The 16,240-nt window shown below is 45.2% G+C and overlaps 1 protein-coding gene across 1 annotated transcript in view; it reads right to left on the bottom strand.

Moving 5' to 3' along the window:
* The window catches only part of LOC144605848 (leucine-rich repeat-containing protein 43-like), a 28,115-nt gene extending 14,050 nt beyond the window's left edge, over positions 1-14,065 (bottom strand). The window contains exons 1-6 of the mRNA XM_078421454.1: positions 13,951-14,065; positions 6,871-7,140; positions 4,824-4,934; positions 4,230-4,369; positions 1,281-1,519; positions 374-564 (exon numbers count right to left, since the gene is read on the bottom strand). Of these exons, the coding sequence (XP_078277580.1) occupies positions 374-564; positions 1,281-1,519; positions 4,230-4,369; positions 4,824-4,934; positions 6,871-7,140; positions 13,951-14,037 (1,038 nt within the window). The 5' untranslated portion in view covers positions 14,038-14,065. The remainder of the gene's footprint in view (positions 1-373; positions 565-1,280; positions 1,520-4,229; positions 4,370-4,823; positions 4,935-6,870; positions 7,141-13,950) is intronic.
* Positions 14,066-16,240: the final 2,175 nt, after the last annotated feature.

The raw sequence follows: 16,240 nt of genomic DNA, 5'->3' as shown, positions 1-16,240 counted from the left end.
TATAAAGAGCAGTTCTCTCTATAGTGTGTGCAATACACAAGAACACAAGAATATAGGAGCAGGAGTAGGCCAACCGGCCCCTCGAGCCTGCTCCGCCATCCAATACGATCATGGCTGATCCTACCCCAACCCCCTTCCCACTATCGCCCTTCTTCCCACCCAAAAGAACCGTGTGATCTCCTGGGAGAGGCGAAAGAACTTAGATCTTACTGTAAGTAAGAATTTCATTGTTGTATTTTGGTACGTATGACAATTAAGCACACTTGAGGTGACTCTATTACTGTTTTGTACAACAGCATTACATTCACATTTATTTAACATCCGAAAGATACACGACAACAAAACTGATCAGAAAGAGCTGAGTGCCACTCACCTTGGCTTTTGTTTTGTCCCATTTATTTAACATTGTAAAATCTTGTAGTTCTTCAAGAAACTCATAGGTTACAAAGTAATTCCTCTTGATCAATGGAAATTCCGGTAACTCCTCCAGAGGATCAATGGGGTTAGGAATGCCTGTTACATTCCCTATATTTATTGTCACCCGAGTGACATTATTATGAAATTCTGGAGGATGATATACATATTAATGAGAAGGGAGAATTGAAATAGATCAACATTCAACTCAATTAGCCATTAAACAGATAATATAAACAGAACATTTATTGAACATTTAATATTTTATTAAAATAAAATGCCAGAAACATTGGTGTCTCATGGAAATGATAGACTGATGTTTATGATTTAGGATTTAACCCATAAGACATAGTAGAATGAGTTCATTCAGTCCATCGAGTCTACTCCACTGTTCAACCATTAGACTTTAGAGATAGTGTGGAAACAGGCCCCTAGATCCCCCTATATGCTAGTACTATCCTTCACACTCGGGACAATATTACAATTTACAGAAGATCTCAGGTGCTACCTGTGTTGAGTGCATGGGTTTCCTCCGGGTGCTCCGGTTTCCTCCCACATGCACGCTTGCAGATTAATTGGCCTCTGTAAATTGCCCCTGGTGTGTAGGTGCAACAGTGGGATAACATAGAACCAGTGTGAAAGGGTGATCGGTGGCTGGTGTGACTCAGTGGGCCGAAGAGCCTGCTTTCATGCTGCATCTTTCAATCTATCAAATTACATTTAAATGCATAAATAATGCCAACTAAAATATTAAACAGTGCATAAATTTCAAGTCGATTGGTGAAACACAATATAAGCAAAGCTTTAGAGATGAAAGAAGTTCTCACCACTTCTCGATAGTAAAGGACTATAGACTTCACACTTGCCTTCATATTTAGACAGAAGCTTAAAAATATGTCTTTCATCTGAGGATATCAACACATCATCCAGGGCAGTAAGGGTCGGTAGGCTGTCTATTACAAAGCCCCGGTAATGAGGAAGAAAGGCAAATGGATTGCCCTGGAGAATAAGGTTCCTCAGTTTTGGCAGCAAAGCTACATGAGCCACAATATCCTTCAAATCCACAAAGTCATTAAAACTCAAATCAAGCGATATTAGATTGGGCCTAGTTTACAAATGATAAAAAAAAACAAGGAAGTGTTATTATTACATCACACTAAAATGTCAGAATTGTAATTGTTCTTTGTAAGTAGAAACAAGGAACTGCAGATGCTGGTTTACCAAGGTATGACACAAAGTGCTGGTGTAACAGGTCGGGCAGCATCCGTGGAGAACATGGATAGGTGACATTTCGGGTTGGAACCCTTCGTCAGACTGAAAAGGGGCTCTGACCCGATACTTAACATAACATTACAAGATCATCGGGATGGTGGTTTAGTTAGTTAGTGCTATTAATACAAAAAGCTTCCATTCTGACATTAATAAAAGTTTTTGAGTGCAATTTAATCTTCAAGCAACCAACCCACTTTTTGTTTTATGGGCAATTGATAGGAGATTGATTATCTGTTTAGAAAGGAGACCAAGGATGGCTGGTATATTGGTACTAGATATTGCTTCATTAAAAAAAGTCCCAATCAAGGGGAGCTGGGGGGAAGTAGTAGATGGATGCCAGAGATAGACACAAAATGATGGAGTAACTTAACGGGTCAGGAAGCATCTCCAGTGAACATGGAGTAAATGGAGAGAAAATGAACCTGTCCATTTTCTCCAGAGATGCTGCCTGACCCGCTGAGTTACTCCAGCATTTTGTGTCTATTTTTGGTATAAACCAGCATCTGCAGTTCCTTGTTATTACATTATAGATTGAGCCCAGGTTGTTTGCGATCTTCCTGGAATAATATCCATAGGAACTGGATTTTGGTATATTTTTCACCTCTGCAGTCTATTCAAACCGATGGCTTACAAGTCTTCCTTCAATAAGGTCGATGAGAAATGAGCTTCCAAAGAAAGTCTCAATCCAGTTCTGAACCATCTGTCCCCAAAACACATCCATGTGATATTTGTGCAATCTCACTAAGAAAGAAATGGCCCAAGCAGGAAATGAAAGAAATGGGAGGTGGGTTTGGAGCCACTGACAAGCAGAGACATGTTAATGGCAGAGTTAAAACATGGTTCTTCGAGGATCCTTATCAAACAACTGGAATTTTAGAAACTCATTTTTAAATGAGAAATGCATGAATCGCAAGAGTTCCTAATTAATTGATTCATGATTAAATATGACTCAATCCTACCAAGGGGTTGAGTCAATGAAAATGTAGCAGCTAAGGTTACGAGAAGTTTAGAAATCACAGAATTATTTCATTTGATAATTAAAATGGCATCCTTTCAATTTATTTTATATTTGACAACTTTTCTTTATTTCATAATTATTAATGTTTGGGTATTAGAACATTGAACAGTACAGCACAGGAATCGGCCCATGATGTCTGTGCGAACATGATGCCAAATTAAACTACTCCCTTCTGCCTGCACGTGATCCAAATTCCTCCATTCCCTGAATAGCCATGTGCCTATCCAAAAGCATCTTAAATGTCACTATGGTATCTGCTATCTCCACCATCCCTGGCAGCGTGTTCCTGGCACCCACCATTCTCCATGTAAAAAAAAACATCTCCTTTAATTTTTCCCCCCACTAACCTTAAAGTTATGTGCTCTAGTATTTGACATTTCCACCCTGGGTGAAAGGCTCTGATTGTCTACCCTATCAGTGCCCCTCATACTTTTAGGAAGAAAATGGTAGCAAGCTGTGTGGCACAATGGGTGATGCAGTGGCGCAGCGGTAGAATTGCGGCCATACAGCACCAGAATCCCGGGTGCTGTCTGTACAGAGTTTGTACGTTTTCTCTATGACCACGTGGGTTTTCTCGGGGTGCTCCAGTTTCCTCCCACATTCCAAAAAGGATGTGCACGTTAGTAGGTTAATTGGCTTCTGTAAATTGTCCTGAGTGTGTAGGATAGTATATGGGTGATCGGTGTGTATGGGTGATCGATGGTTGGCGTGGATTCAGTGGGCCACGGGGCCAGTTTCCACGCTGTATCTCTTGAACTAAAGCTGGGTAAAATCTCTTTCAAAACCTATTTAGTTCCCATTAGAAAGTAAACCATCCAGCATTCTGATGGATGGAGTTAGTTAGTGCACAGCTTATTAATAAGCTTGGTACAGTCATTCCAGGGAGATCTATCCATGTAATCTTTGATGTGTAATCCATAGAAATAATTGATATGTTAACGTAATCAGCAGCTTTTGCAGGAATTTGTTGATTTACATGGCGCTCAATGGAACAACTTTCCTCAGTGTTTTGGACAACAACAATCAGCTAGAAATATCACAAATCCCATTAAAACGCAGGAACTGAAGAGGGACGATACAGATAATGCAGATGGAACAGAGATTTTCAGATAATTCTAGTTATAATAACAAGGAACTGCAGATGCTGGTTTATACCAAAGATGGACACAAAATGCTCGAGTAACTCAGCGGGTCAGGCAGCAATCCTGGAGAACATGAATAGGTGGCGTTTCGGGTCGGGACCCTTCATCAGACTATTTTACTCTTCATATAATTTTCTTCAGCTAATTTTAGATGTTCAGCATCTGTCACAGTGTACGTGTGGGGCCAGCACGTTAAGAAGCATTGTCGTTGGAATCTGTTTGATGCTATTACTTATTCCACACAGAGCTCAAGTCACTGAGCTCTGTGGTTTAGGGCTGATCCCATGGCTAAATGGTTCATTTAACAGGATTGGTTGGATGAGGAATATTTAGTTTAGACATTCAATCATATGCAATGTATATGATGGTATGAAAATATTTACCAGTATCTTTCTGAGATGTATTCGTACTCTGAGTCAAGAAACAGCCTGTTGTAGGACACCCCCAAGTGTTGTAACCCTGGGGGTGGGTTGTGGCAAAGGTCCTTTAGAGACGAAATCTCATTGGTGCAGAGCTCAAGAATCTGTGAATGGGTCACACAATAATAAAGTTGCTTTTTGTACCAGCATCTTCCCTCAAATGGATCTCCATTTTTCACAAAGGTCAACCATGAACATTCCATGGTGTTATTGTTGAGATTGGTTGATACTTGGTACAGTGAAATTCTTTGTTTTGTGTACAGCACACAAGTATACAAAGAGTCGCCAAGTAAAGGGCGCCGACAAAGTTACAAAAGTGTTCAATGTAGTCCCTCTTCCTTCTCTCCCCCCCCCCTGCCCCCTCCCCCCTTCTCAGCGTCCCTCTGTTCTCAGCAGCCACCCACGCCTGGCCCCTCTTTGTTCTCTCGGCGGCCCCCTCATGCTGGGTCCCTCTTTGTTCTCAGCGGCCCCCCCACACCGTGTCCCTCTTCAGAGCGGAAGCAGAGACAGAGACACATTCAAAATGATGAAGGTTGGATTGTACAATCCTTCTTTTACCTTCAGCTTTCTCGGAAGGTTGGCTGAATCTATTGTAGTGATTCTGTTGGCACTTAATGTAAGTCTCTCTAGATTCTGAAACCTCAACAAGTCCTTGTCAACCTTAGAGATCTGCAGGTGAGAAAGAAAATTGTAATCAGTTTTTGATTGATTGAAAGAGGCAGCATGGAAACAGGCCCTTCGGCCCACCGAGTCCACACACACCATTAACCACCCGTTCACACTGGTTTTATGTTATCCCACCTTCACATTCACTCTCTACACACCAGGAGAAGCATGAATAGGGTAGATAGTCAGAACCTTTTTCCCCAGCATGGAAATGTTACAGACTAGAGGGCAGAGCTTTAAGGTGAGTCGGGCTAGGTTTAAAGGGTTTTTTACTGAGAGGGTGGTGGATATCTGGAATGCTTTGCTATTGATGGAAGCAGATACGTTAGTGGCATTTAAGAGGCCCTTAGATGGGCACATTTTTATGCTGGGAATAGAAACATAGAAACATAGAAAATAGGTGCAGGAGTAGGCCATTCGGCCCTTCGAGCCTGCACCGCCATTCAATATGATCATGGCTGATCATTCAGCTCAGTAGCCTGTACCTGCCTTCTCTCCATACCCCCTGATCCCTTTAGCAAAAAGGGCCACATCTAACTCCCTCTTAAATATAGCCAATGAACTGGCCTCAACTACCTTCTGTGCAGAGAATTCCACAGACTCACCACTCTCTGAGTGAAGAAATGTTTTCTCATCTCGGTCCTAAAAGACTTCCCCCTTATCCTTAAGCTGTGACCCCTGGTTCTGGACTCCCCCAACATCGGGAACAATCTTCCCGCATCTAGCCTCTCCAACCCCTTAAGAATTTTATATGTTTCTATAAGATCCTCCCTCAGTCTTCTAAATTCCAGCGAGTACAAGCCCAGTCTATCTAGTCTTTCCTCATATGTAAGTCCCGCCATCCCAGGGATCAATCTGGTGAACCTTCTCTGTACTCCTTCTAAGGCAAGAACGTCTTTCCTCAGGTTAGGAGACCAAAACTGCACACAATACTCCAGGTGCGGTCTCACCAATGGAGCGATATGGATCATGTGCAGACAGGTGAGATTAGTTTATGTTAGCATCGAGTTCAGCACAGACATTATGGGCTGAAGGGCCCTTTACTGTGTTGCACTGTTCTATATGCTATGTATTTGGTAATGGTATCAAGTGGGAGTGGAGGAAAAAATATATATAGTCTGTTGGCAGAGTCAGACAGACTTGACATTTTTCTTGAGAATGGGTGAATGGTCCCTTTAAGCTGCTGAGGTGTTGTTCCTTCATTTTGCCTTTGGCTTTGCCCTGGCAGTGAATCATAGAGTCATGCAGTGTGGAAACAGGCCCTTCAGCCCAACTTGCCCATCTACACTAGTCCCACCTGCCTGCGTTTGGCTCACATCCCTCTACACCCAAGATAAGACACAAAATGCTGGTGTTACTCAGCATGTCAGGCACCTCTGGAGAAAAGGAATAGGTGACATTTTGGGTCAAAGCCCTTCTTCAGACTGGACCTGAAACATCACCTGTTCCTTTTCTCCAGAGATGCTGCCTAACCCGTTGAGCTACTCCAGCATTTTGAGTCTATCTTCGGTTCCCTCTAAACCTACCCTATCCATCTACCTGACAAATGTTTCTTAAACACTGCATAGTATCATCCGTAATCACAGTCTCTGGCAGCTCATTCCATACACCCACCACCCATAGTGTAAAAAATGTTGCCCCTCAGTTTCCCATTAAATCTTTCCCCCCCCCTCACCTTAAACCCCTGGTTCTTCATTCCCCGATTCTTGGTAAAAAGATTGTGCATTTACCTATCTATTCGTCTCATGATCTATACACCTCCATATGATCACCCCTCAGTGGAGAAGGCCAAGCACACAGCAGGGTGGAAGCTGCACTTATTCAAAATTCCCCACCTTTCAGTGCTCAAGTGAACGTAAAATCAAATCACCAAAATAAAATAAATAAAACGCTACATCCTTCTTTCCAAAAAGGTGCATGAATAATAGACCCTGCTCACCTGAGTGTCGACAAGCCTCAAGACTTTTAAATTGGAACAAAGCAGGTTTTCATCCACCAGTGATGGGGAGGAGATGGAGAGGTTTCTCAGGTACTGGCTCTCTGGGCTCAAGTTCTTGCTGGCCCAGGGCGAGCGCTCAGAAGACAGATATTCCAACAATGCCCTCTGCTCTTCCTCCTCTGCACTTATTTCCTGTTCCTCTTCCTTCTCTCCGTGATATTTTAGCAACTTGCCGTTTTTGATCTTGGACTTTGAAAACCTGGACCTGTTCTGCAAATGAAAATAAGCAAAGATCGGCACCAAGCTGTGGGGGTGGCAGTCGGCTTGTTACAAACTTCTGACTCCTTGAAAAGAACAATCTTGTGAACATTGTGCTCAGTTTTGATCACCCTGCTAGCAGAAAGACGTTATCAAGCTGGAAAGGGAGCAGTAAAGATTCATGAGGATGTTGCCAGGCCTGGAGGGCCTGAGCTATAGGTAGAGGTTGCTTGGAGCGCAGGAGGTTGAGGGGTAATATTACAGAGGCGTACAAGATCTTTAGAGGAATAGATAGGGCGAATGCACAGTTTTTTACCCAGAATAGGGGAATCACAAACTAGAGCACATTGGTTTAGGATGAGGAGGAAAAGATTTAACAGGAGCCTGAGGGGCAAATATTTTTTTACCCAAAGGGTGGTAAGTATTTGGTTCAAGCTGCCGGAGGAGGTATTTGAGGCAGGTACTAATGTGGAGATGAGGAACGCAGAGCCAGATCTATCTTATTTGTTTGCTTGGGCCACTGGACTTTGCATGGGCTTTGCAACATTGTGTGGTAGGTTAAATCACATGCTCTCTCTCTCTCTCTCTCTCTCTCTCTCTCTCTCTCTCTCTCTCTCTCTCTCTCTCTCTCTCTCTCTCTCTCTCTCTCTCTCTCTCTCTCTCTCTCCCTCCCTCCCTCCCTCCCTCCCTCCCTCCCTCCCTCCCTCCCTCTCTCCCTCTCTCTCTCTCTCTCTCTCTCTCTCTCTCTCTCTCTCTCTCTCTCTCTCTCTCTCTCTCTCTCTCTCTCTCTCTCTCACGTTTGAGGCTACGTTATGAGTCTCGAATGCCTCAAGCGCCTGATTGGATAGTACAAAGTCACCGGCCAAGTTGGTGTATGGGCACAATGTTGTCCGGCGGCAACCTCCGGGCCCGAGCGAAAACGGGGGGCCCCTCGGTGGAAATGTAATGGACAACGCCATGCTTTGCAGAAGGGGCGTCGAAACGCTCAACGAGCAGCTCCGGAAACTCAGCCAGGACCGCAGCATACGGGTCGGAGGCCACGACGACGGCCTGGACAGTCGGGCTGGGCGGGGTGGCAGGCGGTGGAGCAGCGGGCTCATCGCTGCTAGCGGAGGATCGAAGACCTTTACCTCGGACATCGGCTACTAGCGAAAATGCCCAGAGGAAATCTGCGCCCAGGATCGCCTGACCGACTTCCGTGACAATAAACGACCATTCGTACGTGCGGGTGCCTAAAGACAGAGACATTGCCCGCGTACCATACGTGCGGATGGGGCTACCATTGACCGCAATGAGGGTAGGTCCTCTCTTACCCGTTTGGGCTTCGAGGTCGGTCGGCGGTACGATGCTGACTATGGCTCCTGTGTCGACCAAGAACTCTGTGTCTGTGAATCGATCTCTGACGTAGAGGCGTCGGTTCTGGCCAATCGCAACTGCCTCTATGTACGATCGGCCGAGGCATTTTCCGAGAAAGTGCAAGGTGAGCGGCAGTTGCGGGCTTCTCCACCCCATCTCAGATGATAACACCAGCCGCGCTTGTGCGGTTCTTTTTGGCAGGGTTTCGGAGAAATGGCGGGAGTCGCGGTGCCATCTTGGTGCCGCCGCGGGCTGCCCAATGGTGCCGAGACCCTGTTGATCGAACTGTGTTTTTTCGATTTCGACGCCATGAGCGCATCAGCTTTCTCCGCGTATGCCACGGGGTCCTTAAATGAACAATCCGTGAGCATAAGCCTAACGTCTTCTGGAAGTTGCTCTCGGAATGCCTGTTCGAACATGAGGCAATCCTTGTGCTCACCTGCCAGCGCCAACATTTCAGCCATGAGGGCGGACGGCAGCCGATCTCCGAGATCCGGTAGGTGCATCAGCCTCTCAGCTCGATCATGCCTACTGAATCCGAAGGTTCGGAGCATGAGTACCTTCAGCGCCTCATACTTGCCCTCTGCCAGAGGGGAGGTGATGAACTGCATCACCCGCGCGGACGTCTCCGGCGGTAGGGCGCTGACCAGGTAATAATACTTCGTCTCATCCACCGAGATGTTTCTCAGGTGGAACTGCGCTTCAGCATGGGCAAACCAAAGGTGTGGTTGATGCGCCCAAAACGGAGGAAGATGAACGCTGACCGCGTTTAGCTGCGGTACGCCGGGCGTTAGAACCGAAGCAGAGGCGTCTTGTCCCTGCATGGTAGATGATCGGCTAGATCACGTCGGGGTCACCAATATGGCGTGTTTGGAGGCTTGTACTTTGTTAAAGAAGTTTATTGCGGTAGCAATATTCAATTACAAAGGATAACAAACGAGATTACAGACAACCATTAACTCAAACTGTTCACATCGAAGTTCTCTTCCCACTGACTGGTTTTGGGCGCCAAAACCACCACGTGACCTTGCTGGCCAATCTGTGGGTTCGACTCTCAGGACCAATCCCTATGGTCGCTACAACGGTCACACAGCGCTAGTGCTGCTGCATCACAGCACCAGAGACCCAGGTTCGATCCTGACTGCGGGTGCTGTCTTTATGGAGTTTGTACATTCTCCCTGTTACCGCATGGGTTTTCTCTCGGTGTTCCAGTATCCTCCCACGTTCCAAAGACTTGCAGTTTTGTAGGCTTCTGTAAAATGTGCCTGGCGTGTAGGGTAGAGTTGGTGTATGGGTGATCATTGACGTAGATTCGGCAGGCCAAAAGGCCTGTTTCTACGCTGTATCTCTAAACTAAACGAAACCAAACTAAATTTGCACATTCAGGGTCAGATCCTTCTGTGCCTTGCCTATTTAAGTATCTGTGTAAATGCTTTTAAACATAATCACTGGATCTGTCACCACCACCTTCTCTAGCAGTGTGTTTCAAAGATACACCGCTCTGCACAAAAAAAATTACCCATTCAAGATTCAAGATTCAAGATTCAAGATAGCTTTATTTGTCATCCAAATTGGACGAAATTCAGTCACCCACAGTCCAACAATAAAAGCATTAAAATAGGCAGATTACACAATAAAGCATCAGATACAATGTTGAACTCCTTCCACTTGCCTCAAACCTACGCTCTTCTTTTTGATACCCCTACTTGGGGGCAAATATTTTGACTATGTACCTTATCTATGTCTTGCATAATCTTATCATGTCACCCACAGCCTCCATTGTTCCTGTGACTAGTGGTGTGCCTCAGGGTTTGGTGCTGGGCCCGTTACTATTTGTCATCTACATCAATGATTTGGATGAGTCCGCCTTAACCAACCTGATCTCCCGGTGGATGAGCACTTTAACTCCCCCTCCCACTCCCAGTCTGACCTTTCTGTCATGGGCCTCCTCCAGTGCCATAGTGAGGCCCACCGGAAATTCGAGGAACGGCACCTCATATTTCGCTTGGGCAGCCTGCAGCCCAGCGGTATGAACATTAACTTCTCCAACTTTATCGTTCCTCTGTCCCTCTCTTCCCCTCCCCCTTCCCAGTTCTCCCTCTATCTTCCTGTCTCCACCTATATTCTTCCTTTGCCCGCCCCCCTGACATCAGTCTGAAGAAGGGTCTCGACCCGAAACGTCACCCATTCCTTCTCTCCTGAGATGCTGCCTGACCTGCTGAGTTACTGCAGCATTTTGTGAATAAATGGATGAGAACATTAGCAAGTTTGCTGATGATACAAAAGTGAGTGGTTTTGCAGATAGTGAAGATGGTTGTGAAAGATTGCAGCAGGATCTGGATCGATTGGCCAGGTGGGCGGAGGAATGGTTGATGGAATTTAATACAGAGAAGTGTGAGGCGTTGCATTTTGGGATGTCAAGCAAGGGCAGGACCTACACAGTAAATGCTAGGCCTCTGGGGAGTGTTGTAGAGCAGAGGGATCTAGGAATGCAGGTGCATGGTTCCCTGAAGGTCGAGTCGCAGGTAGATAAGGTGGTCAAAAAGGCTTTTGGCACATTGGCCTTCATTCAAGATTCAAGATTCAAGATTCAAGATAGCTTTATTTGTCATCCAATATTGGACGAAATTCAGTCACCCACAGTCCAACAATAAAAGCATTAAATAGGCATTAAAATTACACAACCCCAAAAACACACAAAAAAAGAAACATCCATCAAAGAAACATCCATCACAGTGAGTCTCCTCCAGTCCTCTCCTCACTGTGATGGAAGGCCACAATGTCTTTCCCTTCTCCTGCTGTCTTCTCCCGCAGTCAGGTTGTTGTGGTTGCAGGCCGCGCCGGACGGTCCGCAGCGGCCCGAGCCGAAGGCGAGTCCCAGCCGCTCCCGCAGCCTCCGAAGACGGCCGGCTCCGCCGATGATAAGTCCGATCCGGGCGGGCGAACACGCTGCTGCTGTTGCTGCACGTCGGGGCGGTCGTGGCTCCCGACATTGAAGCCCCCGCCCAGCAGAGAAAAATCCCGCGGCATATTTTAGGCCGCGCCGGACGGTGAAATGTCCGTGACCCAAGCCCCCCGATCCGGGGCGGGCGAACACACTGCCGCTGCCGGAGCTCCCGATGTCGGCATCCACGCGGCCCGAGCCTAAGGCGAGTCGCAGCCGCTCCCGCAGCCTCCGAGGACGGCCGGCTCCGTCAGAGTCAGAAGTTGGGAGGCCATGTTGCAGTTGTATAGGACGTTGATGATACCGCATTTAGAATATTGTGTTCAGCTCTGGGCACCGTTATAGAAAAGATATTGTCAAGCTTGAAAGGGTTCAGAAATGATTTACGAGGATGCTCCCAGGACTGAGGGGTGTGAGCTATAGGGAGAGGTTGAGTAGGCTGGGTCTCTATTTCTTGGAACGCAGGAGGTTGAGGGGTGATCTTGTAGAGGTGAACAAAATCATGAGAGGAATAGATTGGGTAGATGCACAGAGTCTCTTGCCCAGAGTAGGGGAATCAAGGACCAGGGGACATAAGTTCAAGGTGAAGGGGAAAAGATTTAATAGGAATCCGAGGGGTAATTTTTTTACACAAAGGATGGTGGGGGTACGAAACAAGCTGCCAGAGGAGGTAGTTGAGGCTGGGACTATCCCAATGTTTAAGAAACGGTTAGACAGGTACATGGATAGGACAGGGTTGGAGAGATATGGACCAAGCGCTGGCAGGTGGGACTAGTGTAGCTGGGACATGTGGGCAAGTTGGACCGAAGGGCCTGTTTCCACACTGTGTCACTCTATGACTCTTTGACATGCCCAGCCTATCTAACATAACATCAGAGTCTGAAGAGGGGTCTCGACCCGAAATGTCACCTATTACCTTTCTCCAGAGATGCTACCTGACCCGCTGTTTACTCCAGCTTGTTGTCTCTATTCCGGCTTATCTAAGCTCTCCTCCAGACAGACAATATCCTAGTGAACCTCCTCTGCACTCTCTGTAGTGCAATCACATCCTTCCTAGAGTCTGAGACCAGACCGCAGCAGTATTCCAAGCTCAGCCTAAAGTTGCAACAGAACATCCCAACTTTTATATTCTGTGCCCTGACCAATAAAGGCAAGCATGCCCTAATTCTTCTTAGAAACAAGAAACTACAGACACTGGTTTACAAAAAAGGACACAAAACGCTGTAGTAACTCAGGCAGCATCTCTGGAGAACGTTTCAGGTTGGGACCCTTTGTCTGAAGAAGGGTCCAGACACGAAATGTCACTATTCATGTTCTCCAGATATGCTGCCTGAACTGCTGAGTTACTCCAGCACTTTGTGCCCCAATTCCTCTTCACCACCCTACCTACCTGTGTGGCCACTTTCAGGGAACTATGGCTGTCTATCGACTTGGATAACTGTGTCTTTCTATTCACCAACATTCCTTTGTGTCCTACCATTTACTCTATATGTCTGACCTCTTCTTGACTGCAGAGATGGTTTCTTCCCAGCTGTTATCAGGCAACTGGATGGTCCTCTCAACAGCGAGAGTGCGACCTTGACTTCCTATCTACCTCATTGCAGACCTTTGAATGATCTTTATTCGGACTTTATCTTGCACTAAATGCTGTACCCATCATCCTTTAACTCTGTGAATGGCTTGATTGTGATCACGTATTGTCTTTTCTTTGACTGGATAGCACACAAACAAAAGCTTTTCACTGTATCTCAGTACACGACAATAATAAACTAAGCTAAACTACATATTAGGGGCAATTTATCAGAGGCTGATTAACCTACAAACCTGCACATCTTTGGGATGTGGGAGAAAACCGGTGCACCTGGAGGAAGCCCATGTGGTCACAGGGAGAACATACAAACTCCACACAAACAACACCCGAAATGTAAAATGGTACCAAAACCAGGCAACTATTGCATGTAGACTCAAGAGGGCTGTTTCTTTGCATTATGTACTAACCAGGGATTGTACTTATGCATGGCAATAATCTCACTGATGTGTATGCAGAAAGAGAATCTCGCTGTACCTTATACACTTGATAACAAAGAAAAAATTGAACCATTGAACCCAAGGTCAGGATCGAACCCTGGTCTCTGGCGCTGTGAGGCAGTCCTCGAGAACCAGAGGAAATAAGTATAAGGTGAGGGAGGAAAGATTTAATAGGAATCAGAGGGGTAACCTTTGCACACAAAGAGTGGTGGGTGTATGGAACGTGCTGCCGGAGGAGATAGTTGAGGCAGGTATTATTGCAATGTTTAAGAAACATTTAGACAGGTGCATGGAGAGGACAGGTTTAGACGTATATAGGCCAAACGCAGGCAGGTGGAACTAGTGTAAATGGGACATGTTGGTCGGTGTGGGCAACTTGGACTGAAGGGCCTGTTTCCACATTGCAAGACTATCAGATTTGCCACTAGGTCACCCTGTGAAAGCATAACCATCGCACAACTTATCCTTTAACGAGATAAAGTTAATTCTCTTACCCAGCTCCCAGTACCACAAGGAAAATCATTCAGGCACAAAATTTTAATTTGCTGTCGGAACGCTACAGACACCAACACACCAGCCATCTCCAAGCATTGAAGAAGTGTAACGACATGTAGATTGACTTCCCCAGAAGCTGATGTTCACCTGATCCCAGAACAATGGATTCACAGACATGCACCTGTGAGATGTACGAAAAATAATCCTGACTTAAAGTCTCATTTTTCCATTTGAAGGAAGCCACATTGTTTACAAATGGAGGAAGTGCGTTCATATACCTGGTGTTGCTAGGAGGTGTAGATCTCAGTTGCCAAGCAACAACAAAAACTCCAGTTCTAAGATGGAAGCATATGGACAGCATTTAAAGAGACAGTGTTTTCTCACTCTGCCCCAGCTCGATCGGCATGTACTGGTGGTTTGTGCACCATTGTGAAGAAATGTAACTCTAAAGGTTGCATTAAAATGAGAGAAACCTTTAGAACTAAAACTGAGCAGGAATCTGAATGTGAAGTTAAATATATTTAATTTTCACAGTGAATGGCAGGGGGGTGTTGTAGAGCAATCCTTGTGTTGTAGAGCAAAAGGATTTAAGAGTGCCAGTACATAATTCCTTGAAAGTGGTGTCACAGGTAGGTTGAGTGGTCAAGAAGGCTTTTGGTACATTGGCCTTCATCAGTCAGGGTATTGAGTATATAAGTTGGGATGTTATGTTACAGTCCTACAAGGCATTGGTGAGGTCACATTTTAAAGTATTATGTTCGTTTCTGGTTACCCTGTATAGAAAAGATAGGTTTACTGGGAGAGAGGAAAGATTCAATAGGAATCTGCAGGGTAACCTTTTCCACACAGAGGGCGGTGAATATATGGAATGAACAGCCAGAGCAACTAGTTGAGGCAGGTACCATAACAACGCTTAAAAGACATTTGCATAGATAGATGGACAGGAAAGGTTTAGAGGGATTTGAGCCAAACACGGGAAGGTGGGACTATGTAGATGGGGGCACTTTGGCCAGCATGGGCAAGATGGGCCGAAGGGCCTGGTTTTGTGCTCTATGACTATGTTGGAATGATTGGAATGTTTTAAAGGAATAACAAGGAAAAACATTTGAGAAGTGTGTGTACATTTTTTAAACTGTGAAATGGTAAATGCATAATTAAATTAGCCACTAATTAATTATCATAACAACGTACATAATCTGTAATTTTGGAAATGAAAGAATTTGCTTGTTTTCTGAGCACAGGTCACAAAGCCACGGGAACATTTGGAGTTGCATCTTTTAATAAGGCTTCACTTAGAGCCCAAGAGAGTTGCAGAGCACAAAGAACGGCATTTGACCCGTCATGTCGATGCCAGCTTTATGGGAGAGTAACCACCATTAATCCCATTGGCTCCTGTTCCTTTGGCCCTTTTATAGAATTATGTTGAATAACCTTTTGGTTAAAATGTAGAAACAAATAACTGCAGATGCTGGTTAACACACAAATGGACACAAAGTGCTGAAGAAACACTGCAGGTCAGGCAGCATCTCTGGAGAACATGAATAAGCGGCAATTTGGGTCACGTCACTTCAGGTTGAAGAGCGATATCATCTATCCATGTTCTCCAGAGATGCTGCCTGACCTGGAGTTACTCCAGTACCCTGTGTCTTTCTTTCCTTGGAGAATTCTATCACATTAACATTCTTCTTATTCTCCTTTCTTAGCCTGTTCTGTATCCAGATCATATATTGGGTGAAGTTGATTCTTTTGAAATATGGAAACTAACCCTGTGTTTACAGATCCACAGAGCTTTTTTCAGAAAGCCTCTTAGTGTTAAGTAACTTAAATACAATCTCCTCTACATTTTATGCTTCATTGTGTTAGAATAGATTTTTTGAATTGTTTTGCTCTTTGGAGAACATAAAGTACAAAGAGTGTCAATTTAGGGGTTGATTTTAACCTGAGGATATGGGTTGATCAATATCTGTGGCCACGTCATAGTAAAATGGTGGGGAAAGTAAAGATAGCAACACTTCCTCTGGACATGCTGCAGTAAAGTACGTAAGCAACTTTAGCAAGACCACAGCACAGTGCACGGCAGAATTGATCATGAAAAAGTAAATTCGTTTTAAAAACACAGATAAGTGAAGCTTTAGGATTTCAAATTATTTCAAAGATAAGATATATTTTAAATGACATTTTCCCCATAAATATAACAACACAAATATGAATATGCTGATAACAAGATCAACAGGAGACCCGGGTGCTGCAAAACATTACTTATCCATGTTCTCCAGAGATGCTGCCTGA

Source organism: Rhinoraja longicauda, chromosome 25 (assembly GCF_053455715.1).
Source record: "Rhinoraja longicauda isolate Sanriku21f chromosome 25, sRhiLon1.1, whole genome shotgun sequence".
In the NCBI taxonomy this organism is placed as follows: Eukaryota; Metazoa; Chordata; class Chondrichthyes; order Rajiformes; family Arhynchobatidae; genus Rhinoraja; species Rhinoraja longicauda.
Note: the sequence above shows the minus strand (reverse complement) of the source record. Positions and strands in the feature narration are given on the sequence as shown.